This window comes from Dermochelys coriacea, chromosome 1 (assembly GCF_009764565.3).
Source record: "Dermochelys coriacea isolate rDerCor1 chromosome 1, rDerCor1.pri.v4, whole genome shotgun sequence".
NCBI classification, from domain to species: Eukaryota; Metazoa; Chordata; order Testudines; family Dermochelyidae; genus Dermochelys; species Dermochelys coriacea.
The window spans coordinates 191785794-191811319 of NC_050068.2; the positions used below are offsets into that span (position 1 = coordinate 191785794).

A 25526-nucleotide genomic window follows, 5' to 3' on the forward strand; every position below is an offset into this window, starting at 1 on the left:
TCCTAGCCACTATGGATGTAGAAGCCCTCTACACCAACATTCCACACAAAGATGGACTACGAGCCGTCAGGAACAGTATCCCCGATACTGTCACGGCTAACCTGGTGGCTGAACTTTGTGACTTTGTCCTGACCCATAACTATTTCACATTTGGTGACAATGTATACCTTCAAATCAGCGGCACTGCGATGGGTACCCGCATGGCCCCACAGTATGCCAACATTTTTATGGCTGACTTAGAACAACGCTTCCTCAGCTCTCGTCCCCTAATGCCCCTACTCTACTTGCGCTACATTGATGACATCTTCATCATCTGGACCCATGGAAAAGAAGCCCTTGAGGAATTCCACCATGATTTCAACAATTTCCATCCCACCATCAACCTCAGCTTGGACCAGTCCACACAAGAGATCCACTTCCTGGACACTACGGTGCTAATAAGCGATGGTCACATAAACACCACCCTATATCGGAAACCTACTGACCGCTATTCCTACCTACATGCCTCTAGCTTTCATCCAGATCATACCACTCGATCCATTGTCTACAGCCAAGCGCTACGATATAACCGCATTTACTCCAACCCCTCAGACAGAGACAAACACCTACAAGATCTCTATCATGCATTCCTACAACTACAATACCCACCTGCTGAAGTGAAGAAACAGATTGACAGAGCCAGAAGAGTACCCAGAAGTCACCTACTACAGGACAGGCCCAACAAAGAAAACAGAACGCCACTAGCCATCACCTTCAGCCCCCAACTAAAACCTCTCCAACGCATCATCAAGGATCTACAACCTATCCTGAAGGACGAGCCATCGCTCTCTCAGATCTTGGGAGACAGACCAGTCCTTGCTTACAGACAGCCCCCCAATCTGAAGCAAATACTCACCAGCAACCACACACCACAAAACAGAACCACTAACCCAGGAACCTATCCTTGCAACAAAGCCCGTTGCCAACTCTGTCCACATATCTATTCGGGGGATACCATCATAGGGCCTAATCACATCAGCCACAATATCAGAGGCTCGTTCACCTGCGCATCTACCAATGTGATATATGCCATCATGTGCCAGCAATGCCCCTCTGCCATGTACATTGGCCAAACTGGACAGTCTCTACGTAAAAGAATGAATGGACACAAATCAGACGTCAAGAATTATAACATTCAAAAACCAGTTGGAGAACACTTCAATCTCTCTGGTCACTCGATCACAGACCTAAGAGTGGCTATCCTTCAACAAAAAAGCTTCAAAAACAGACTCCAACGAGAGACTGCTGAATTGGAATTAATTTGCAAACTGGATACAATTAACTTAGGCTTGAATAGAGACTGGGAATGGATGAGTCATTACACAAAGTAAAACTATTTCCCCATGGTATTTCTCCCTCCCCCCCCCCCACTGTTCCTCTGATATTCTTGTTAACTGCTGGAATTAGCCTACCTTGCTTGTCACCATGAAAGGTTTTCCTCCTTCCCCCCCCCCTGCTGCTGGTGATGGCTTATCTTAAGTGATCACTCTCCTTACAGTGTGTATGATAAACCCATTGTTTCATGTTCTGTGTGTGTGTGTGTGTGTGTGTGTGTGTGTGTGTGTGTATAAATCTCTCCTCTGCTTTTTCCACCAAATGCATCCGATGAAGTGAGCTGTAGCTCACGAAAGCTTATGCTTTAATAAATTTGTTAGTCTCTAAGGTGCCACCGGTACTCCTTTTCTTTTGACATAAACAGAGTTCTCCTTTTGCTGAACTGCTGGACACATCAAAGCTGAAGAGCCTGGGGCAGGGTGCGGGGGCAGAAGAGTCATGCAAGTCCTTTGTTAACAGAGTTGGCCTTTGGATCTGTGCAAATAAATCTCAACTTTCGTGGGGGGTTTTTAATTAAATTTCTAACCATTTTTAGGATCTGGGCTTGTTAGGAGACTGTAAGTGGGGTCTGTTCTGTTCCTGTACCTTAAAAGGAAAGTCCATGTGAGTTCTGCTTCCTACTGCAAGCTGGTTTAAACCAAACTGAAGGAAGTACTTCTTCCGACAACACAGAGTCAACCTGTGGAACTCATTGCCATGGGATGTTGTGAAAGCCAAAAGAGTAACTGGGTTCAAAAAGAATTAGATAAGTTCATGGAGGACAGGTCCATCAGTGGCTATTAGCCAAGATGGTCAGGGACAGAACCCCGTGCTCTAGGTATCACTAAGCCTCCAACTGTCAGTCTGGGACTGGATGACAGGGGATGGATTGCTCAAAATTGCCCTCTTCTGTTCATTCCCTCCGAAGCATCTGGTACTGGCCACTGTCAGAGCCAGGGTACTGGGCTAGATGGACCATTGGTCTGTCCCAGTATGGCTGTACTTATGTAATGAAGCATAAGATTAGATGAGACTACATATGCATGTAGGCTATTTATTGTTTTGAAATAGTTTTTTCTAATATTTTGTTCCAGGCACTAAATAAAAATACTTTGTTTCAAAGGGGGCTGTTGGTGACCATCACTGGTCACAGATTCCCCAAGGGAAGAAAAGCAGAATCCCAAACCAAATTGAACCTGCTAGGTTATAAGCACTTGGTTTATATGAGGGTAGCCTGACCTAGACCTTGGTCTAACACACGGACAATCGCAAGATTACACCCCAAGACAAGTGAGGGCAAAAAGTCCAAGACCTGAGCTGGGTGCACTCAGAGAGACAAGAGGGGAGCAACTAATCCTATAACCATGACAAAAAAAATAAGAATCTACACAGCATGAGTGCAAGCTCTATTACCAAAGTAATAGGCCCAGTGGAGAACCTTCTGGAATTTACACCTAGACTGATTGTTCCTAAACTCTAATTTACTCTTTAGAATTGTTACTGAGTCTCAGTCCACGCAGTGAGAAGTAAGGAAGTTGTAATGACTCTATGCAGACACGAGATGGCAGCAGGTATGACAGACCTCAATGCTGTGGAAGAGGCTCACAAAGAGGTGCTCAGAAGTTGGAATAAGCCTAGAGGCCACAAAATGAAACTTCTTCCCAGAAAGCCCATCCTGGACACCAAGCAGTGAATTCAGAGGCAAAGTTAGAAAGTGATCTTCAGGCAGTGGGAGCTCCCTCAAGCACCTTTGAGCTCTATGTTGGGTTTGCAAAAAGCAAGTCAAGACTACTTGGTTCTACAACTTTTTCCTAACCGTATTGCCAACCTCAAGTATTTAAGAAGTCAGTCATAAGAATGGCTAAAAATCAGATTTTTATTTTGCTTTCTTGGATTTGAACTGTCCAGGTGCATTTGAGTTAATTTTTGAAAGCTTTTCTCCACAACACCAAAGGCTAGAACCTTAATAATAATAATAATAATAATAATAATAAATATTTCCTGAAATCACATGGATCTGGGAGCTGGGGCTTTAAGAAAAACACCAGATATACCAAGACTCAAGGTAACATTTCAGCTGGAGCCCTTTGTAGAGGAACTGACTCCTGGTCACCTCATTTCCTATTCCTGATCACGGGAATCACCTTCTGTCCCCTAGAACACTGCCCACCCCCATCTTTCATGTGACAGCTTCTTATTTGGTAGAGGAATTAAGGTGTGGGAGGAAGGGGAGAATTTAGGTAACTTTTGCTGGCTAAGTTCTGAAAAGCGCTTTGCATCTCCTCCCCCTGGCCTGGTCCCCTCCCCTGTTCTGATCACGTGAATGCACTACCTCGCCACTTAATTGTCTTTTCCTCATTTCCCTTGCACAGGTGGCACAGTCCCCTTGTCCCCCCCCCCCGCCCCCCCGGCATTCTCCTCCCCACAAGGCAGTCCCTTCCCCTTGGCTCCGCCTGGGTCTTCCCCTTCTATGCATCAGTGATCTCTACTCGAGAAATCTGTGCTAATTTATCCAGGTTTCCTTCTGTCTTTAACAGGCACCAAAATCCCCCATCCCCACCCCCCCTTAATCTTTTTTTAAAAACTGCCTAGATCCTGTGAGAACAGACCAGAGTATGAGAACTGCTGGGTTAGAACTCTCAGACTGTGACCGGAGAGTCATGCATCTGCAGCCCAAAAGAGACTTTCTTCCTCTGGAATCTTTCCCCTGCTAAGGGCAACTCATTAACCAGGCTGAAGCCATGCCTGCTGTGGGTCTGAGAATCACACTGCTCTTAATCCTTGCTCTGGTCAGCTCAGCTGCTACAGGAACCACAAGTAATGCTGGACTACACTGCCTCTTCCTATCATCCCCAACGAGGGACTAGGATTTTAATTCACGGAAGGGACACTGGTTAAAGAATCATATTTTTAAGTGCGTTTCTTTAAAGCTGCTAACACTTAGGGGGATGTCTATATGGGGATTAAAAAAAGAAACCACCTGCGTCTGGCTTGGCTCGGCTGACTTGTGCTTGAGCTGTGTGAGGAAAAATTGCTGTGTAGATGTTTGGTCTCAGGCTAGAGTCAGATGTTTGGGACCCTGCAAGGGTGGAGCGTACCAGAGCTATGGCTCCAGCCTGAGATCAAACGTCTACATAGCAATTTTTAGCCCTGCAGCCCGAGCCTAGCAAGCCCAAGTCATCTGACCCAGGCCAGCTGTGGCTGTGCCACAAGGCTCTTATCCCCATGTAGACGTACCCTTAGATTATTACAATGGAATGGATTTTGAAAATCTCATGGTTTCCACCATTTATGTAGTTTGCTTTTTGCATGTCACTCACCTCAAATCACAAAAATAGTTTGGACTGTATCACTTCTGTTTCCAGTCAGTTTTACTTTCCAGCTCTCATGCACTAGCAAAGGGTTGCAAAAATTGGGTTGCTAACATTGCTAACACTTGTTTCTTAAAAACAAAATAAAAAACCAAAAAACCTGACCTCAGTAGGAATATAAGTAGTGCAGTTCTAGCTCAGATGAATAGTCATTAATAGAACAACAGAGGCCAATATCAGATACTTACAAGTTAGATTCAAGAAACCCCAAGTGGGTAATTATTAAATTATCTGCCTATAATGGAAGTTTCTTCCTTACATCCTCCATTAGATATTGGCTTGTATCCCGACACAGAAAGGCTTGTATCCATTTCAGAGCTGTGCGCAGGAATTTGAATTTAACCACTTTTGGAGGGGCAGGTCAGAGCAGTGGCCAGGGCTGGGGGCTGGAGCAGAAATACATTTTTTTAAATGAATATTGCTTGTCGCCCCCCCACCCCCACCCCCAGTGCATACCCCTGCATTTCACACACTATTTAACTGCAGACATTCTAGTTATTCTCATAAATACCCTATCCTTTGAATTCTGCCAAAGTCTTGGCCTCCCTGAAATCTCATGCCAGGAAAATTCTACCAGCAGGTTGTGCATGGTTTCTTTTATCAGTTTTAAATTAACTGCCTTTCAATTTTGTTCTATGGCCTCTTGCTCTTGTATTATGAGAGGGGTAAGCTGGAACACCGGATTTACCCTCTCTGTACCATTTGATGGGATTACCTGATTTCCCGTTTGTACCATTAAATATTTTATCTATTGATTTGTCTTATTTGTCTCCTCTGCCACCTGCCCAAGTCCAAACCTTCTCTATTTCTGCAGAAAGATTTAAAAGGGGAAATATTTCCATTCATCTTAACTTTTATAGAAGCTTGTTTTATTAAAAATACTAAATTATGAATCAAAGAAACCAGGCCTGGCTCTCTAATGGACTGCACAGTTAATTTCTCAGTCCTTATTCAAGCAGAGCTCCAAGGGAGAGCAGGGACTTCAGAATGTGGACTCTATCTTCTCCAGCACATCCAATTTTTTCTGCCCACCAGAACTTTAATTTTTTTCTTATTAGTTCAACTCCGCAGAGAATCTGAGCTGTAAGTGCTGGGAAGTTTTAGATAAATTAATTTTCTTTTTCTCAAATTCTTTAGAATTATGACTGGTGAAAAATGAAAAATTCCCCAACACGAGCGTTTTCCAGCTGCATCTTTTGGTTTCCTTTCCCCAGCCACTGCCAAGCTGCGCTATTACTAACCATAATGGTACTAATAAAGGATTGTATGAGAACACTATATTTATTCATTCTCTCCTCCTCACACTTTCATTTCATATTGTTTGTTTGCAGCTCTAGTGTGTACTGAATCATTCGGAACATGTATCTGAGAAACAAAAGTGAGGGGAAACAAAGATTGCACTCACCTGGCACCCAAAGCAAGGGGAGATTCCAGAGCCCACAGAGCCCAGTTTCAGTCCCCACACCAACATCTTGTTGGCTTATTCTTTCCTACTATTTTTTTTATTTCCCCTCTGGATGTGCATTTTCAGTAAGCGACACTCAAATAAATGTGTTAGTCTCTAAGGTGCCACAAGTACTCCTTTTCTTTTTGCGAATACAGATTAACAAGGTTGCTACTCTGAAACCTGACATAGGATTTGGTGTCTTTTACAAATGATTCACTAATTACCAATCTGAAGCGACTTCTTGTTGTGCGAGTTGACTTTAGAACAAGGCGCAGAACCAATTTTTCAGTTCAGCAGCTAAACAAAAATTTAAAAGAACATTTCGGGTCCACCCAAAAATGAGAAAAAAAAAACCAAAAACCAAACATCCCTATTTTCTAGCCAAAAAAAGGGAAAAAATTCTTTTGGGTTGAACAAAACATTTTGTTTGAGGGTTTTGTTTTTTAAAAACCTACCTTTTTCAAAATGCTGCCTGTACCATGTATTCACCCACCCATGTACTCTAGCTGTCCCCTTACTCTACTTTCCCCCACTTAAATTCTGCTTTGCCATAGTTGTAATTTTAGGCTTTACCAGAACACCGTGCATCATTAAGGATGGAAAGGAATATGGCCCGAAATCATTAATTAGATGCACTGGTCGTTGTTTTTTATCAGAGCAAATTGACAGTCCATACAGCATGGCACTTAACCCCTCCCACCTGTCCAACAACCCATCCAAACCCAGCTCCATGGCCTTATCCAGAACCTTCTCTTCCAACCATCAGCCCTGCACATCATCTCCCAAACAGTGTCACAAGATTGTAAACAAAAGATTGCATCAGGTTAGACAAAGTGCCATCAAATGTGCTACTCTAGTGGGTCTCAACCTTGTTTATAGTGTGGATTCCCCTCTTAATGGAGAAATTGCCTCTTGGACATCTCCCATCCCAGCCTCCCATGATCCCCTGCACAACTTCAGACACCACTATGGCAGCTGTAGAAACCCTTGCTCCATAGACCCAACTCTCAGCTTTCTCCTCTCTTGCTCAGAAGACGTGCTCAGTGCTCATGAAGTTCTTGGAGCTCCAACCTCCCTCCCCCACCCCCCGCCCCCCCCGCAACCTAGCAATCTTCCCCCCACCACAAGCACCCTCTTAGCCACAGCTTTTCCATGTCCCCCTTTCCATAGGACTCCCAGAAACCTGCTGCCTCCGACTGACCTTACTCCCCTCTCTCCTTGTTCAGAACCCTCCATGCCCAGAAGGGGGTCTGAGCCCCTCCTCCACACCCAGCTGCTCTCTAAGCTTTTCCCTTCTGTTACCCACAACCGCCACGACAGACACCCTTCAGCCTCTGCCTCCTGAGCTCCCCCTTTCTCTCCTTCCCCCTATTCATAACCCCCCTCCACCACACACAGCCCCTGCAGCTGCTGAAGAGAGAGCTCTCTCTACATCCTCTCCTGTCCTAACTTCCCTCCTCTGTCCAGACTCATTCTGCTGACATGCTGGCAAGCTCCAAGAACTAGCCTTTCTTTTCCCCATGTTCCCTTGCTTCAAGGCCCAGCCATAGCTTTGTTCCTTCCCCACTCTCCAGTGTCTCCCCTTCCTTTGTCCTACCCCCATAATGAACACCTGGTGCATGGCCTCTTCTTCCTGCTGGGCTAAGTATCCCTTTATCGCCTACCCCCAATGCCCTCCTCCAAACTCCTTCCTGCAACTGTGATGCAAGGAAGTCAGGGCACGTGGAGAAACCAATTATGGTCAGAGCAGGACACTGCGGAAAGAAGGGAAGTTAGTTGCAGGGTATGGAGAAGGGATGAGGAGAAGAGAACAAAAGGTTCCCCATTCCTCTGACATTTTCTCTTTCTGGGAAAAGCCCCTAAAAGCCTGTTAGTGCCAGTTAACAGATTTCCGATTACTGATGGTTTGTGGCTTAAGGCCTGCTCCTGGCTCCAGTCCCTCAGGGTGGCTATTGGCCCTTCTGCAGCCTCTAGGTTTATCTCTAAGAGCTTTGAGGTTCAAGTCCTCATGTCTTACGGAAGCTTATTATAGCGGTCACTAGTGGCTGCTGCTTTGCTGGCTCCTCTCAGTGTTATTTCTCTATCACTGTATTCGCAGCCCCTCTCAGAGGAGTACCCACCACAAAGTTAATTCATGCTTTATCTATTCCTTCTTGCAGATAATTCAAAACTCCCAGCATCATAAAATCCAGCAGAGCCCCCCAAGCCTTGAAGAAACAGCCTTGGGGTTTCTGGCATTAGAAGCAACACCAAACAATACGCATAATACAAAGATGTTGGAAAATACAAAACTTGTGTTTTATTGTGCAGATCTACAAAACTATAATTTAACAGTCTCCGATAAATACCGACTGCATTCTATATACAACTATGCTTATTGCTCATTTATTCAACCATAAATAGAAATAAAAAAATTTTGTGGGATTTTTTTTTTGTATAAAACATGGCAAGTTGCACATAATGTGATTCATGTGGAAGTCTGTGATGTTACAAATACAGCTAGACATCAGTTTCACACATCCAAACCCAGCACTATTTTCATTTCACCACTGTTAGGCAAAATTCTCCCAACACCACGCGTTCATCTGTCCAAGAGTTCTCTAAAGGGAGGAAGTTTGTCAGGGCTTTCTTTATCATTTTTTGTACACTGTCCATGCCTCATGTCCTTGGTGCATATGGGAAGAACCTGGCAGAAGAGAAACACATTGCTTTTTAATAAAATGTGAATGATTTTGGTGCTGGAGTAAGGCGCAAGGCTGACTGCCTTGTATGCTGATGGACTGCTTCTGGCTGTACCAGAGACGGAGGACAAGTTTCTCCCACATGGTCCCACCAATGGGACTCTAGTGATTAGAGCTATACAGCCTCCAAAAGGGATCTTTAATCTTAGCCTCTCTGCACAGTGCTGCTTTCTCTACAATGTTGAGCTGTTGCTGAAAGTATTTTCCAGCAGTGGTTCCCCTGATCTTGTACTGAAAACTGTTTAAGGACCATACTGTAGATCAGACTAAACCATTTCCATTTTTGTTTCTCAAAACATTACTGAGGCTTGCTTCCACCAAGATAGGCATCATAGACCAGTGGATATGGACGGACTCAGATCTGGATGATCTCTGGAAAGTCACTTCACTTTTTCTGTGCCTCAGTTTCCCTACCTGAAAATGGAGTTAATGATATTCACCATCCTTTTCAAAATGCTTAGATATAAAAATGAAAGGTCATAGGCAAGGACTAAGTAGCAGTATAAGGCATGCACAAAAGGGAGTGCTATGATTTTCCATTGATAGTGAAATTTACCCAGTGGTTGATTTTTGGGACCTCCCTCCCCGCACCCCCCTCTGCCACACACACACAAATAGATGGGGTAAGTTCTAGGTACTCCCTATCCTGGCTCAGGTACGGGGCAGCTATTCTCAGCTAATCTGAGCCCTATTTCCTACAGATCTCTGAGTCACCTTCTGCTCTGCATTACAGGTGTGTGCTATAAGTTTATGGTTTCAAGAGTTCTAAAACATTTATTGCCTCAACATAAAATGGTTCTAAGTATTATGAATATGTGGCTACAGAAACACAGTTTCAGTTTGTTGTTTTACTCTATGTTAGGCCAAGCCATGGGCACAGAGCACTGTAAAGGAGCAGAAAGGCTAAGGCCAAGTGGCTTAGTGTTATTAGGCTATTTAATCAAGTTGTTCAGCCATGTTAAACTGTTTTTGAGCCATTTTAGTTTGAGCCTCGTTCCACACAGACTCCTAAGTCTCTCTCTCTCTCTGTATTACCGGCGCCTGTACTATCAGGAGCAGAAGAACCCTGTGCCTTCGAAGACTGGAGCCTGAGTTTGACTGTGTTACAGCAGCATTGTCATGTTCTCAAACAAGATTACACAGGAATCACAAAACACTCAGAGGCAAGTTTGACAAGTGTTGACAAACCCAATGTTTAAAGTCTGGGTCCAGTGTAGCAGCCATGAGTTTATTTATTAGCACAGACTAGCCCCTGAAGAGCTATTTTTGGAAGACTCACCCAATAGAGATCAGCTTTGTTTCTATCCATTTGGTGCTGTCGCTTCCAGCGGATGCACAAGATGCAGAAGCAGATGCACAAGAGCCCCAAGGGAATCAAAGCAACCAATACATAGATTGTTACAGCATTGCCTGTTGCTGATTGGCCTGTAGGGAAATCAGCAAGCCTTTAACATGGGCTGCCACTGAATAACTATCTGTCACACACTCCTTCACCATTCTCCAAGGGAAAGAAGGAAAAGGGAAGGCTATGGGTACAGGGGTCTGACAGAGAAGGGAGAGGGGCCACATGCAGCGGCATATATGAGGGGCACTTCCAAACAAAATTCCTTTCTCCAGGGCCTCATACACTGTTTATATACACAGCAGTTTGTGCCCAAGGTTTTTGTGGGGGCCATTTTATTTCTGTGGCCTGGTATTAGGTGAGCGTCACCACCAGTCACTCTTCTCTCTCTCCCATGTGTACCAGACCCACCTCCCCACTTCTCTCAGCTGCCCCAAAGGTCCTTGTCCTCTCTCCCTCCTGCGCCAAGAGTTCCATCATTCTCTTCCAGCTTTTCTGGGGGCACCTCCCTTTCCTCTGCCCTGGGCTCCCCTCCTTTCAACTGCCTCTTTCTCTTCTCCCTCCTGTATCAGAGAACACAGCTTCCTTTTTCCTCTTCCCCACACCAAGCTCACACTCACCGTGGACCTGCCCATCCTTGGACAGAGTCAGCGTCACGTTTAGGAGCGGATGTTGGATCACACAGCCAGCTGGGTTCTCCCAGTGAATCCTGGAGGGGACATGTGTGAAATTGCTGATAACAGTCACAGTCTGGTCTGAGTGATTGATGAGATACTGTCCTGGCTCCTGCTGAAGGTGATGGGACAGGTTCCAGCTGATCACTGGAGCTGGTTTCCCTGTTACTGAGCAGCTTATTTCCAGCACCTCCTCCTCACCATTGTCTGGACTGGACACGAGCTTGGCCTCCAGTATGGGCTCTGATATTGCTGTTAAGCACAAGAAGGAAAACCTGTTATTAATACTTGTAGCCGATGAAGTGAGCTGTAGCACATGAAAGCTTATGCTCAAATAAATTTGTTAGTCTCTAAGGTGCCACAAGTACTCATTTTCTTTCTGTCACTATGGTAGCTTAGCGAGCTTACTTGGGCAAAGAGAAACTTGGTGCCTGTGTCTATTGTTGACTGAAGAGAACAAGGATGGCATTCGGTTTTACTACTCAGTGCTGTCTATCGTCTCAACCTGACACGGTCCAGTATGTAATACATGGACTTTCAAAATGTCAGAAAACAATGCCAAAATGAAGAAGTCATGGAGGCACAGGATCTGCACCAGGCCATAGCTTTTAAACAATCCCTTAGAGGAACCCCTTCAGTGCAGCAGACTCCCAGGGGGATCTCACTCTTCCTTAAGGGTATCCCACACAACCTCAATGGCTCCAAGACTGAGGGTTGGTCCACACAAGGAAAGTTAGGTCAGTCCAACTCCATTGCTCCAGTGTGTGAAAAATTCATACCTCTGAGAGACATAGTTAAACTGACTTAAGCCCCACTGTAGACAGCACTAGGTCAACCTAGTTACCACCTTTCAGAGAGGTGGATTTACTACAGGGAAGGAAGAACCCTTTTCGTTCCTGTATTGTGTGTACACTACAGCTCTACAGCTGCATTGCTCCAGCTGTGCCACTGTGTTGTTTCTAGTTTAGACATAGCCGGAGCCTCTGGGCTCCAGCACACCTGTTTCACACCATGAGCTCTGCCCCGCAACTCCAATTGAGATGGTGTCTGAAGAGGAGTCTTTTTGTCCTATTCTGGGATCAATGCACCTCAGCTAGTACTTGCAATGATCTCAGGCAGCCTTTCCAAAACAGAGCAGGGTTTGTTAGCCAACTAGAACACAGTGTTACCAGGGCCTTAGGTTAGTAAGAGATGCAAAGACCAAGACAGAGTTCAGACTGCCAGTGTCAGGGCTCTATCCAGCCAAGCTGCTGTACAAGCCATCTTGGCTCTCTCTCTTTCTCAGTCTCTGTCTGTCTGTCTCACAGGTAAGAGATTCTATCTACACACATTTTTTCCTGGATCCTCCACTAATATGGGCCGGTTTCAGCCTGTCCTTAAATGACCCATTCACACCACCCAGACAATTAGGTGACCCAGCACCTCATATCTTCTGCTCTGCCTCAAAAAGCAGCTTTTTAAACTCTTTGTGCTCGGTACATAGCAATTCAAACTTCAGAGGGAAACTGAAGTATGCATCGGAATAATAAAAATATTAGCCAAATTCCCACATTCCTCATAGAAGAAAGCAGCCAAATCAGAGGCGGGGAGAATAGAAACATGGGTGTCACAGACCAAGACTCAATAACATCATTATCAGATTTCAACAATAGTGCTAAAGAGTCAGTAAAAAGCAGCAGGCGGTGTACATGGGAAGTAAGAAATCAAATGTAGCTCTAAAATTGGTCATCATCTCCACTCAACTAGATTTCTGTTTCTTTTCTGTTTAATTTTTTAAGGGGAATTACTGCTAGATGAAAGATTCTGGAGCTCTCAGCCCTGCAACTGAAGTCCTCTGTTTATACAAAAGTAGTGCAAGCTTCCCCACACAGATAATTTCCAATCAACATATGATAACATTTACTGCATATTTATGTGGTCATGTAACTGCAGCTGATCAGTGTCTGTCATTAATGTGCACATATATATTTTTTGTTTCTTTTACATGACATTTAGGGTGTGTTTATATTTAGAGATTATTATTATTAAGGACAAGATTTACAAAAATGTGTTCCTGAAGTTAGGTGGCAAAATATGGCTTTAGAAACCAAAGTGGCTTGGTTTTCACAAGTGCTGAGTGAGCATCCAGCAGCTCCCATTAACTGCAACAGGAGCTGATGGGTACTCAGCACTTGTGAAATCCAATTCACTTATTCAGATTCCCCCATCCTGCCAAGATTTATGCAGGCACGTAACTTCACACATGTGAATAGTTCCATGACGTTCGGTGCGACCACTCATCTAAGTGATAGGTTTCAGAGTAGCAGCCGTGTTAGTCTGTATCCGCAAAAAGAACAGGAGGACTTGTGGCACCTTAGAGACGAACAAATTTATTTGAGCATAAGCTTTCGTGAGCTATGGCTCACTTCATCGGATGCATTCAGTGGAAAATGCTCACGAAAGCTTATGCTCAAATAAATTTGTTCGTCTCTAAGGTGCCACAAGTCCTCCTGTTCTTTCATCTAAGTGATGCATCTGTGCAAGATTAGAGCCTAAATATGGGATTAGGAGCCCAAATGTAGCCACCTATTTTTGAAAATCTTGACCAGAGTATTACGTAATTGCAGCTGCAGCAGCTCTAATTTAATCTGAGTCAGAGCTAAGAGTTCTGCTGTGATGAATGAGTACATTATGTGGGCAATGCAACTTTTATGCTGTGATGAACTATTCATTACCTAACTTTGAAGTGCTGTGCTTGTGAGTGATGTGATCGATAACTTCATTGCCATCATCAGCAATTGTACCAATTTTTAAACAAACATTTTTGTTTTTGGAAATTCTCAGGTTTATGAGTGTTTTATAAACCATTGCTTCCTCTTGCACAGGTAAATGACGATATTATTCTTAAAAATTCATATTCATGGAACAGATGAGAAACTAACTTAAAGGAAAGTGTGGGATCGGCCAAGTTTATATTGACTCCTGCAGATAGCTGTACCGTTCAATATGCACCTGACAAGACTGGATGAATTTTCCAGCCATAGTGGTAGGAGAGCAAAAGTAGGAGATCATGTGGCAACCTTAATAATGGAGAGGCTACAGCCACTCCATACTCAGATTTGTAGACAGAGACATTCTAGAGGGGAACACTAAGCTGATCTTATTTTTTATCTTATGTCTCTATCCCTACAGTGAATTTCATGTACGTTAGATTCTATGGCATGAGCAGTTTTTCTAAGTCGTACTTAATTTGTTTACAGTGGTTGTGCTTGCTCATGAGGCTTCACCATCAGCTTCTCACTTCCCCGCATTACTGAGCAAGAGAGGGACTGTCACATTACCCAACTGATAGTGCTGATAAATTACAATAGCGTTTTTCTTAAAACTGCAGCGTCAGAGCCAATGGGGATTTCAGCTGGAACTTCTCAAAGTCTCCCATGTAAGTCTGGAAATCGAAGGGCTCAGTCTCACAAAGAGCATTCTGTTTCAGTTCACAAATAACCCTTTGAACTTCTTCTTTTTTCACAGGGTACATAAAAATAACAGCTTTTGACTACCTCCGCCCACTGCGTCGGCTTCAAATACTGGATTGTGACATCCAGAAACAGTGAAGCAAATCCTACACAGATCACATGGGCCAGTGTTTCCTGCAACATTCCACTGGGCGGGCTTTCGTGGAGCATCAGCAAAGAATCATTTACAAGAATGTATAAATAATACACGGCACTTATATGACACCTCCCATTTCAAATCATTTTACCAAGTCACAAAGCAGTCACTGAGGCACAGAGGTATCGGAGCTTGCCTGAAGTCATATACATCTACATAGGGGCAGACTAAGGTAGCAGCAAGTTTCAAAGCCTCAGGCTGTGGAGTCAGACTCGCGCTACAGTGCACAAAGAGCTGCCTAGACGTTACGGCTCAGGCTAGAGCTCAAGCTCTGGCGCCACAGGAAGGGGAAGGTAAGTCTACATGGCTAGTTTTTGTGCCAGAGTGCGCGCTTGAGTCTGTAGAACCAGGCTCGGTGACTCGCCGCCATGGGTACTTTTTTCCTGTGTAGACATACGAGTAAATGGCAGTAAATGCTCCACTAAAGCCCTCCCAGTGGAACGTTGCAGAAATAGAACCATTGTCCCAAATCTCATTTCCTTCCGGTCCTGACTAGACCGTCCTCTGCCTAACCATATTAGAACAAAGGTTGATCACCACAGAAGACATATACAGCGGATCTCATCAATTCTCTGCCTAATTAGCTCTCCAACTCCAATATACAGAGGATGAAAAATGTTTCATTCATCTTTACTAACATCTGACAACTTTGGTTATATTTAGTTTTATTGTCTGTTATTAAATAATACAAAGGACACTCAGATATAAAGAATATAATCTACTCGAAGGGCCTGACCCTGATCCCACTGAAATCAGTGGAAGTTTTGCAACTGACTTCAAATGAGAGCAGGACTGGGTCTTATTTTAGGGCTTACAATTGTATCAGGAGATGTAGACAGGAATTGGGAGTGCCTCTGCCATTGACTCATTGTATAGCCTTTGGCAAGTACCTCAGTTTCTTTGCACCTCACTTTCTCCATCTCTGAAATAGGGATAGTACTTATCCGTCATGCTTTGAGATCTTCAGAGGGCTGGTGCCATCTATGTGTAAGTTATTTATAACATATCTAGATACACATGAACAAATTCCTAAAGGATTCTGTAAACTGACCAGTCTTGATTCTCCCTAAACTAGCCGCTAGTTAACAATTGTTTCTCTCCCTCAGATTTAATCTTCGGCAACTTCTATTTATTCTTCTTTAGTAATATTTTGTAGATCTTAAATTCTGAAGGATATCATGTAATAAAAAACATGTTGGAGGGGATGGTTGGAGGTTTTTTTAAACTGAGGGAGTGTCTCCTACACACTATCATTTTCACAAGGTTTCTCCCTCCTGTTTTAGCAAGGCAGCTTTGAAATTCCCACCTGAAAACCTATCCATTCCCCCATATCTATGCTTCCTGCATGTATGATATACACCACCTGATTTGACTTCACTTCCCTTAAAAAGGTAGAAAGAAGTTACAGTGGCAACACGGGAAATAACGCACATTTGAAATATAGAGGTCACAACTGCCTGGCAGCCACTAGAAGGTAAACTCCCTTGTAATCCCCACCAACCCCTCCAGGGCAAGTAAACTGACAATTTCAGTTCAAGCTGGGGTCTCCATAAACTGATTTGCACTTTGTTGTGAGAGTGACTGAGGGTTTCAGAAAGCCTTTGGGTCCATTCTTATATCATGTCCCTAGAGAGTAGGACTACTCCCCCCCCCCCGCCCTTTTTAAACATGTTAACCCCCAATTAATAGCAATGAGAATAAACACATCAATCAGGGCTTAAGTAGCTTTGAGACAGGGACACATGGGAATTATGCAAAATGAGGTACCTGTGCTGGGGACACCCAGTGCAGACTAAACGATTTGTAATCTATTTGGACAGAGAGTGCAAAATATTTTTTGAGGATAGGACTGGATGTGAAACAAAGGGAAAGGATCTTGGGATATGATCTGGAATCCATCCAAGTGCTCAATCTTATTTTATATTTCAGAAAAGGTATGTTTGCCTTGTGCATTAAACAATGATAAGATCCTTGTGTGTATGATCCATCAATAACTAACATCCCTGATAAGGAGATGTCATACAGTCTTATTCGAGCACCTAGAAAGTTTAAACATTTAAAACAAACCATTCCCTGGCCTGTTCCTTTCTGGAATTATTACGCATTCTTGTAAACTGCCTGGACAACAGCCAGTATTTGCCAGGCCTAGGTCAGTGGCCCTATGAATATAAATAGAGTCTTTTCCAACACCTTAATACAGTCACCTGCTGGTTTAGCCCCAAACCCTTCTTCCTTCACAGGGTGGGCAAGTGAGTGATGTAAAACAATATTTACTCTGTGAGGGTGAAGTCCCACCAACCAGGATAACACAATCCCTACTGCTATTTTTTTAATTAGATGTTATCTCACCCTACAGGATCCTTAAGTACTTTATGAACTCTATTTGGTACAAAAAGCTCCTCAGCAATGCAGCTCTCTGTAGCAGATGATGGTAACCATAAGGTTTACATACAGGAGTGTGAGGAGAGAAAAAATTTTGGCCACCGGTATCAGGACAAATCCTTGCTCTTATCAAGAACGCCTTGGGATCTTAATACCCACATAGATCAGTCAGGACCTGAGCTTTTATGGTTTCATCTGAAAGACCCACATGCAGTAAACTTTACAGAATTCAATCTGTTCACTAGAGAACAAAGAGCCAAGTTAATGCACCTGGGATCTGACTCAGCAGTTCCACCCATTATATTTCCATCATTAGAGCCAACATTTACATGGGAGCAGAATTCGCCTTTCCAGTACTTGAGTGTGACCTCTGGCCCTCAGACTGTGTGTCTCACACATTTGCTGGATGTATCCTCTGACTAAGTTCTCCGTACAAAAACCTTAGCTTTTAGATAGTATGGAGAAAAGGAAACACAGGATTCCAGTAAGAATGAGACTTGTGATTATCCCCAAACTATAATTAACATTTGTCACCAACATAATTAAGAGTTCTCTGGTTACTTGCAGATATAAAAGTTTCCCCAGTTACATAATAATAAAATTAAGATTTTAAAGGGATATCAACTCCCATGCTTCACAAACCAACCACTAACTGCTTGTGGGGAGGTTTCTCCTAACCCAAATGCAAATTATGATGTAATTGTTGCATATATGGATTTTATACCTTCTTCTGAAGCATCTGCTACCAGCTACCATGGAAGGGCTATTAGTCTCATTCCATATGGCAAGACCCACCATCATCCATTTTAACCAGTATTGTTTAATTTATTTATAATAGCACTTCACCCTTTATGTAAAAGTAGTAGTATAACGTTAAATGTTAAAAACAAAGACATCTCGCTCATATGAGACCAAACAACATTCAGCCAGTAGATTTTTGTTCAAAAGTAGAACAAAACCACCAGATAACTCTCAGAAATGCCATACACTAACGTTTGTCAATTAAAGAAGTGAACAACGGTGAGGTTAGACTGTATACATTATGACCTAACCCACAGAAACAAATGTTCCCGAGAGCACATGCATTTGCAGAAAATAAGTATTTTTCAAAATAAGATGTTTGCTAATGGGCAGATCAGAGCAACGTAGAATATATGGTTGAGTGCTCTGTAGACTTTGGAGAAAATCTCCCTGGTTTCAATGGTAAGAGAAAGGACTTGGATGGGCAGGGCCTCCATTCCTGAGTTTACAGGATAAATAGAAAAGATATTTGTGCACAATTCTTAATGCTATCCTGTAGCAAACAATCCAGTATTTTTTAAAAGCACATTTCCCTCCCCACTACCTAAAACGTTAAATTGACTTCTTCCCATAATTTGTCTCTTTAAGTTTAGGAATTAGTCATGGATCCACTTGTCTCCTTCCCACTGGAAAGACAAAAGCCTTTCTTCCTAGCTCCTTTGACTCCTCCACACTTTTTCTTCCTTCAGTTTTCCAGAAGTGTTTCAGGAAGAAAAAAAAAAGACACCACCTTTAAACATCTGAATATTTTGTATTGACTTTCTAAACAAAATATTTTGGTTTTTCAGTTCAAAATGACTGTGTCAAAATTTCCTTTTGTTTCAATAAAAGCAATCAAAAACATTTTAAAACTGTCAAAATATAAACAAAACATTTACATTTTGTCAAAACTAAACCTTTTGTTTGACCCCCAAATGAATTATTGTTTTTACTTTACAATTTGCCAAAAAACAATTTTTTTTAATTATTTTTGGTTTGACCTGAACTGTTTTGGTTTTGGGTTGTTTTATTTAATTACCAATTAACTGAAAAAATCCATTATTCACACAACTCTGCTCACCACTGCTTCCCTATCAGAGGTAAACAACCAATGAGGAAGGGAAAATTAGGTCTTCTTCCCACTGAGAAAGAAAGAGATTAACGAGCTCTGCCACTAAAGACAATCACAAACCAGGGAATGGCTGGAGTTTCTGAAAGGTCAAAGCCCCCCTTTGTGATGATGAGGTCTTACCATAAACCTTGAGGCATGTCCTGCCAGTGATGGATCCCCTGGGAAATGTATTGAAGATACATTTGTAACAGCCTTCGTCCTGCAGCGTGACTGCATGAACAGTAATGGCAGAGACTGTCAGCTCACTCTGGGTGAAGTTCACACGGCTGCTATAGTTAGCCAGGATTCTGTGTCCATTAATCCTGCTGTAGGTTGCTATGTTGCCTTTTCCCTCTCCACTCTCCTTCTGCCAGGTGACTTGCAGCACTTCATAATCCATGACAAGCTGGCATTGGAAAGTAACATTTTCTCCAGTCTTGGACAATTGGAACTTCCTATGAACTACCTGCAGTGAGCCTGTGGGCAGACAGGACACATAATTTTGAGATTTCCTTTCATGCACTCATGGCACATACTAAACAGAGATTCCATTATTTACCAAGGCAACACCCCTCTGCAACTTCTGAGTGAGAATTCTTAGCATGCTTTGCCTTCAGACCTTCCATAAAGAGATTCCCTGTGAATCAGACTGGGACATTAAACTTCACCACAACGAATAAAGCAACTCCCAGCCCATTCAATCCTAGGCCTGTCTGCTCAAGTTTCCAGCAAGAAAGCCAGTTCAGATCACAAAAACAAGGGCAATTACATTATCTGTGATGAGGACATTTGTCTGCTCAATCTGACTCACACAACACCTACTCTTAAGCTAATGAGCAGCTCCATTATATTAATGATTTCTGGACCCTATGGACATCTGTCCAATTGGAAGGGAATTCATAAAGCCCTAGCCCCCCATCTTGCCCTTAACACACATTTTGACATCCCCTACATACACATCTATCAGAGACCAGAAAGGTTAGGTCAAGTCAGACTGAAGTTTAGAGTGAATACTTCAATTATAACTTATTTTCCAACCACAGTCCATGGATCACTAGCCACCTGCAGAGCCCTTTCTGATGGCTCGTAGAATAAAATGTTCTGAGAATCAGTATTGGTGGCTTATCAGTTAGAAGGGGACATGCCCATGAAAACCTGTCTCGCTAAGCCTGAGAATCATGGGAGTGGAGCTCTCCATGCAAAATTATTGTCCTTCTTCTCTTTAAATGAATAGAAGCAGGTTGAAATGCCATTAAGGCGACAAGTGAGAGATTTCCAGTCTTAATCTTTCACTCAACACCGCTTTTTTCACAAAGCCAAAGTTAACATTACTTGGTTGGTTTTCATCAGTATGTGTACCGTACACCAGCATGTGAAGAAAGATGCCAGCAACAAGAAGCACAGCACTGAAAATAGTGTTTTATAGATTAACTTCTGTTTCACAATCCACATGAGAAACTACATATAGTGTTCTTGAAGAGGTAGAAGGTTGTCCCACAATACGATATGGCTATATTTCCTTCACATAGGGCGGCGTGGCAAGGATCAGTTAGCCTGTATGTCAGTCATTACAAATGACCCCATCCTGACCAGAAGGAATCGATTTACTCTCTATAATCAAAATCTGTCATAACGTAAGCTGAAAGCAAATTGTAGTTTAGGGGGCTCATTTGCTTATTGTAGTTTGTAAATAAATACGTCCACATGCCTCGAGCTAATGGATACACTCCTTTTAAATCAAACTAAAGACACTATAAATAAAATCAGAAACATGAATAATGCAGTGGCAGTAGAGGAAGCATTATCAAGCTCATTTCTGCTTATCTCAAGGTCACATCACCAAGCACAACACAGCTATTTGTCTGGCCACAAGTGTTATATCATTGATGGTGTTAATCAGGAGGCGTTAATCAGGAAGAGCAAGGGCTTCTGCAAAGATCTTATAAGAGCTGTACATCACCAGGTTACCAGGATGTTTGGTCAACAAAGTTTCACATACAATTTTAGCCAAAGAATAGAAAATTTACCTGCTGCCATCGCCCAGACCCAAGAAAAGAAAATGCATGTGAATATCATCTCAGCTGTGCGATCAACTAGATGAGCAGGCAACAGAAGGCATTCAGTTTTGAACTTCCCTTTTTATACACTACTCCCTTTAGGGACATGCCAGATCGTCATCTACTGTAAGTTATATAATTAGATTCTTCCCCTCCGCAATAACAGTACATTTCCTTTGTAGAGCAGCTGTGAGAAATTCCCACTGAAACCTGGATATACTGATGACTACTGCTGCTTTGTAATTCAGAAAAACAAGTATTGGCAGCTAATATGGATGATCTTTCATCTGCACTCATGGAAATTTAAACACAAAGGTAAATGCAGTTGTGTGTATGTGTGTTCATCTGGCTACAAATAAAGGAGAACTAAAGGATGGGATACTGGGAAAGGGAAGGTTAGATGTCACGAGTGGATGCATGTTGGGGGATCTAATTTTCAATCTGCTGGTTGATAACAAGGAATATTATTCTGAAGGTCTCCAGCACAATCTCAACACTCCATAATTCTGCATGAGTGTCTACTGGAGAGAAACATGGGCTGGAATAGCTGAGTGTAGTGTCAATCTTGAAGGAGATGTATGGACAGAGCGGAGGGAGAGTTAAAAAGACAAAAGAGGGTTTGTTGGAAATCAGGACTAAGGTGAATGGGAATAGCAGGGGTGTGGCAGGAAGTATTGCCAAACTCAAAAAAGATTATCTTGTGGTTTTTTGGCCTGTCCTTTGATATTCCAATTCCTCCTGCCCATCCCATGGCTCTCCCTCTCTTTGACAATTAATGCTGTCCCTTCCCTCAAATTTATTGGGTTAACGTGATTTTGGCTCCCACTGCAGAAGCTCTCACCCCCACATCTGTCTGTTTCCTGCCCAGCAAACAGTCCTGTTTCTCCAGTCTCTGGTTCGAGTCTGTCCCCCAGCCTCAGCTCTGCTTCTCCTAGGCTCTTCGCTGCCCCCCCAACCCGTCCCACACCTACCTGGCCTGGGTGATGCAGCAGAGTCCCTCACTCCCCTTTAAAGGCCAGGTGTTACAAGGTGGGAGGAGCAGAGACACCATCCCATCCCTGTTGCTCACGGGGTGGGAGGGTGGGAGAGGAGCCAGAGGAGATGTTCTGTTCCCCCTTGCCCCATGAGGATGGCGTCAGGTTGCTGAGGCGAGGAAGAGAGCTCTGCCTGGAGCTGCTGATTGGTTGCTTTGGCCAAGGAAGCTGGCAAGTAGGACAGGCAGCCATTCAGAGAGGGTTTGCTCCCCAGCATAGCTCAAATTCTCCTGGAGGGCTGTAGTGTCTCATGTCATTGTCAGATGGGTGCTAGCCCCCACCAAAATCCAGTCACTCAAAATCATCATGAGAGTTGGCAACACTAAGAGAACTGGTGAATACTGAACACTGGGGAATATTCCAAATCTGTTTATAACATTTTCTGTGTACATTATATTTGTTTACTACAAAATTGTATGGTACTGTTTCTTTGAATTTTGGCAGTCAGCTACTGGCACCCCTATATATCAGGGTTTTATATACAATAGCCCTGAAGTTTAACTCTGTGTAATACTTTCTGAAAAGTCCTGAAGACAGAACACTAGACTTTCAGACAAGCTCAAGCCCAGATTTTCAAAAGAGCTCTGCATCCACGCAGGTACCTAAAGAGAAAGGCCAGAATTTCCTAAGTGCTCATACAACAGCTTTCAACGTAACGCAATGGGCGCCAAACTCTTGACAACGTGGTATAGATTGTGGGTAGAGCTGGGTGAAAATTTTGGTCCAAAACATTTTCTTGGCTGAAAAATGCAATTTGGGTCAACCAAAACATTTCACAAATTTGTGTCAAATGCATTGACTATTTTGGTTAATAAATAAATAAATAATTCAGAAAAAAATCAAAATGTTTCATTTTCACATTTTCAAGAAGAAAATGCCACTTTTTATTCAGGATTTTTACTGCAATTTTGTAAAAATATTAAACTCAAAAGCCAAACAAAATGTTCGGTTTCAAGTCAAATAAAATGTTTAATTTTACTCACAATGATTTTTTTTTCATATTTTGGTTTACACGGTTGTAATTGTGGGTACCAAGCCTTTTGACAATTCTGGCCATAGTTCTTATTCTAATTTTTAATGGTTCAGAATGCACATAAAAGATAGTTAAAACTTAGAGAGGCAGCATGGTCTAGTAGACTGACCACATGACTGGCAGCTAGGTACTCCCAAATTTTAATCCCTGCCACTGATTTTCTGGGTGATGTTAAACAAGTCTAAACAAGTTAAACAAGTCTCTTATTCTCTCTGTGCCTCAATTTTGTCATCTGTACAACAGGAGTAATACAAACCTACATCTTTGGATGTTGTGGGTAGAACTTAGAGTTATTTTTATGAATCTCTTCATTTGATTAGTTTAGTCCATTATTCTCACTGTCAATTGTCTGTAAACAGGTAATTATTTGTATTAATTTGCTGATAATGCAAATTCTTCAGTAGCTTTAGCCAGCAAATCTCAGCCTGTAGATTGCTCACAAACAGCCTGAAGTGAGAGTTCACTCAGTTACTATCTATTCAGAGTTTGCTTCTTAGAAGTCAATTGATTACCTGAATCCTATGGTGTTCTTTCCGTTTCCTGACTGGATGGCCTTTTATATACTGTTATGGCACACACAAAAAATTGTTTTTTTATTAAGCAAATCTTAGATGCAGGCCTGAAATTTATGGTCCTTGTATGAATATTCAAACAATCCTTGAGTTGCACAAATATTTGTGAAAGGCAAACAAAAATAGCAGGCCCAAATCAAAATATTATTCCAAATTCTCCAAAATGTTCACAAAAACATTTCCTGTTGTGTCTTAGCTCTCATTTTGAGGATTAATTCATTAATGCTATAAGAATGTAAAGGGTTAAGTATCAGTATTACTATATGATTAGAAAAACATTTTTATTGTGAGTTTGAATAGTCTGCTTGTTTTATGAATACCTAAATACGCTCTCTAGGGTGTCTTTGTAAGACAAACATATCACATTGCTACCAGGAACAAGTAATCTGGCCTGGATTTAAGAAGGAACCATATTCTCAATATTTCATTGCCACTTTAAATGAAACTCAAATCACTTCATGCTTTCATACTTCTTTTTTTCTTTTTAAAGCGATCCTGAAAAGAGATCAATAAAGTACAATATTAAGTACTTGAAATTTAAGAAAGACTGTCCTTGTGAGATTTCCAGCACAGTTTTCCAGATGCTAGAAATTCAGATAGCTTTAGCTGCAGAATGAAACATTGGGATACTGATTCCAAGTGACAGGAAGAACTTGTAGTTCTGAACAGGTGAATTTTGTAGTTTACAAAATATCAAATTTATAATTTCTCAAGGTGTCAGAATTTCTCATACCTGCGTTAAGCCAGCACAGCTCCACTGAAGTCAATGAATCTGCATGCACTTACATCAGGTCTGGCCTTAGCTCCCACATTTTTCACTAACGGGATACTGATCTATAGAGAGAAAAGCCCAGATATATTTCAAGGCTTAACTAATGCAGTTTCTTCAATTAGTAGTGTTATATAATTATTATATTATAATATTTAACTGAAGCTTCTCCAGCTGAACTGCACCATCCAGTGATCAAAACAGGAACTTCATTTTATTATGTGTTAAAATTCTACCATGGTCACCATTAAGAGTTTGAATTGCTATTTGCAGGAAGCATAGGTGCTGGAACCTCCGGGCTTGAAGTCGTAACAACAACCCAATACATAGTTTCCGCCTTCAGTGCCTCACAAAATTTTATTCACCCAGAGTAAATAAACTTTTATGGGAGAATAAAAATAACCATTCAACATTATGGTAAAGGATAGATATTGTAGCTGGACTGTTTTTGTTTTTGTTATTACAACACTGATTTACTATATTCCTTATACTGGTACAAAGAAGCCTATATTCCCTAATTCATTGGAATACTGTGGTAATAACTATGCAAAGGCAAAGCTTTAAGAGTTTGACAGGGGCCACTATGTGAGAAATGACACATTGACTCTTATTGCTATCCTAATGTAATATGCAGTTAAACATTCTAATCCTTTCAATAATGATCTAGATTCTCTCTCCAGTTCAAAGTAACTCAACAGAAGACTTCAGACTTATTCTTACTCAGTCGTAGAACAGTAACAATGCTGTGGGATTCATGTGAACTATCCCACGTAAGCAACCCAGGCCACGAATGAAACTGCTGAAAAATATTGCAGAATGAATACGTTCAGGAAAAAAATCACAATCTGTTCTCTGAACAAAAAGCCACATTCAAATACATTCAGCTCTTGTACCTGTGCAGCATAGACAAGTTTCATGAAACAGAGAGTTATGTAACGCATTACTGAGGTTTCAGTGTCTTGTTTCAAGGAGCTGCCAGTAACCTGGACTCAAAACAAGGCTCTCACTTCATCCACCACAGAATTTCAGCCATTCCTAGAGCGAGGCACAACATCCATTTAATTGCAACCCCATGCAACAGCTTAGGACAGGAAGAAGTAAAGGATCCTGTATCCAAATGAAGGTCCTTGATGTCATGCTCAAGTGTTGGTAGACCGAATGTGTGCAAGTAGCAAGGCACAGCACCTGCAGTATCATAGTAAACCCTCTAAA

At 42.3% G+C, this 25526-nt stretch overlaps 1 protein-coding gene across 2 annotated transcripts; it reads right to left on the bottom strand.

The window, feature by feature from the left end:
* Positions 1-8450: 8450 nt before the first annotated feature.
* On the bottom strand, positions 8451-24397 carry LOC119849783 (OX-2 membrane glycoprotein-like). 2 transcript variants are annotated; one of them, XM_043510364.1, is made up of 5 exons: positions 24279-24397; positions 18991-19326; positions 10875-11180; positions 10192-10337; positions 8451-8857 (listed from the first exon to the last, which is right to left on the bottom strand). In XM_043510364.1, the coding sequence occupies exons 2-5, from the start codon at positions 19247-19249 to the stop codon at positions 8753-8755; spliced, it is 816 nt and encodes a 271-aa protein (XP_043366299.1). In that variant the 5' UTR covers positions 19250-19326; positions 24279-24397; the 3' UTR covers positions 8451-8752. The 2 variants fall into 2 exon arrangements, with proteins under 2 accessions (XP_043366299.1, XP_038242928.1); XM_038387000.2 differs by lacking the exon at positions 24279-24397 and adding an exon at positions 20877-21694.
* Positions 24398-25526: the final 1129 nt, after the last annotated feature.

Coding starts and splice junctions, on each gene's coding strand:
- LOC119849783 (XM_038387000.2), bottom strand. CDS start 20,925: ATGATATTCACATGCATTTTCTTTTCTTGGGTCTGGGCGATGGCAGCA. Junction 11,181..18,990: donor GACATGCCTCAAGGTTTATG/GTAAGACCTCAT, acceptor TGTGCTTAACAG/CAATATCAGAGCCCATACTG. Junction 8,858..10,191: donor ACAAAGCTGATCTCTATTGG/GTGAGTCTTCCA, acceptor CTCTTCTGCCAG/GTTCTTCCCATATGCACCAA.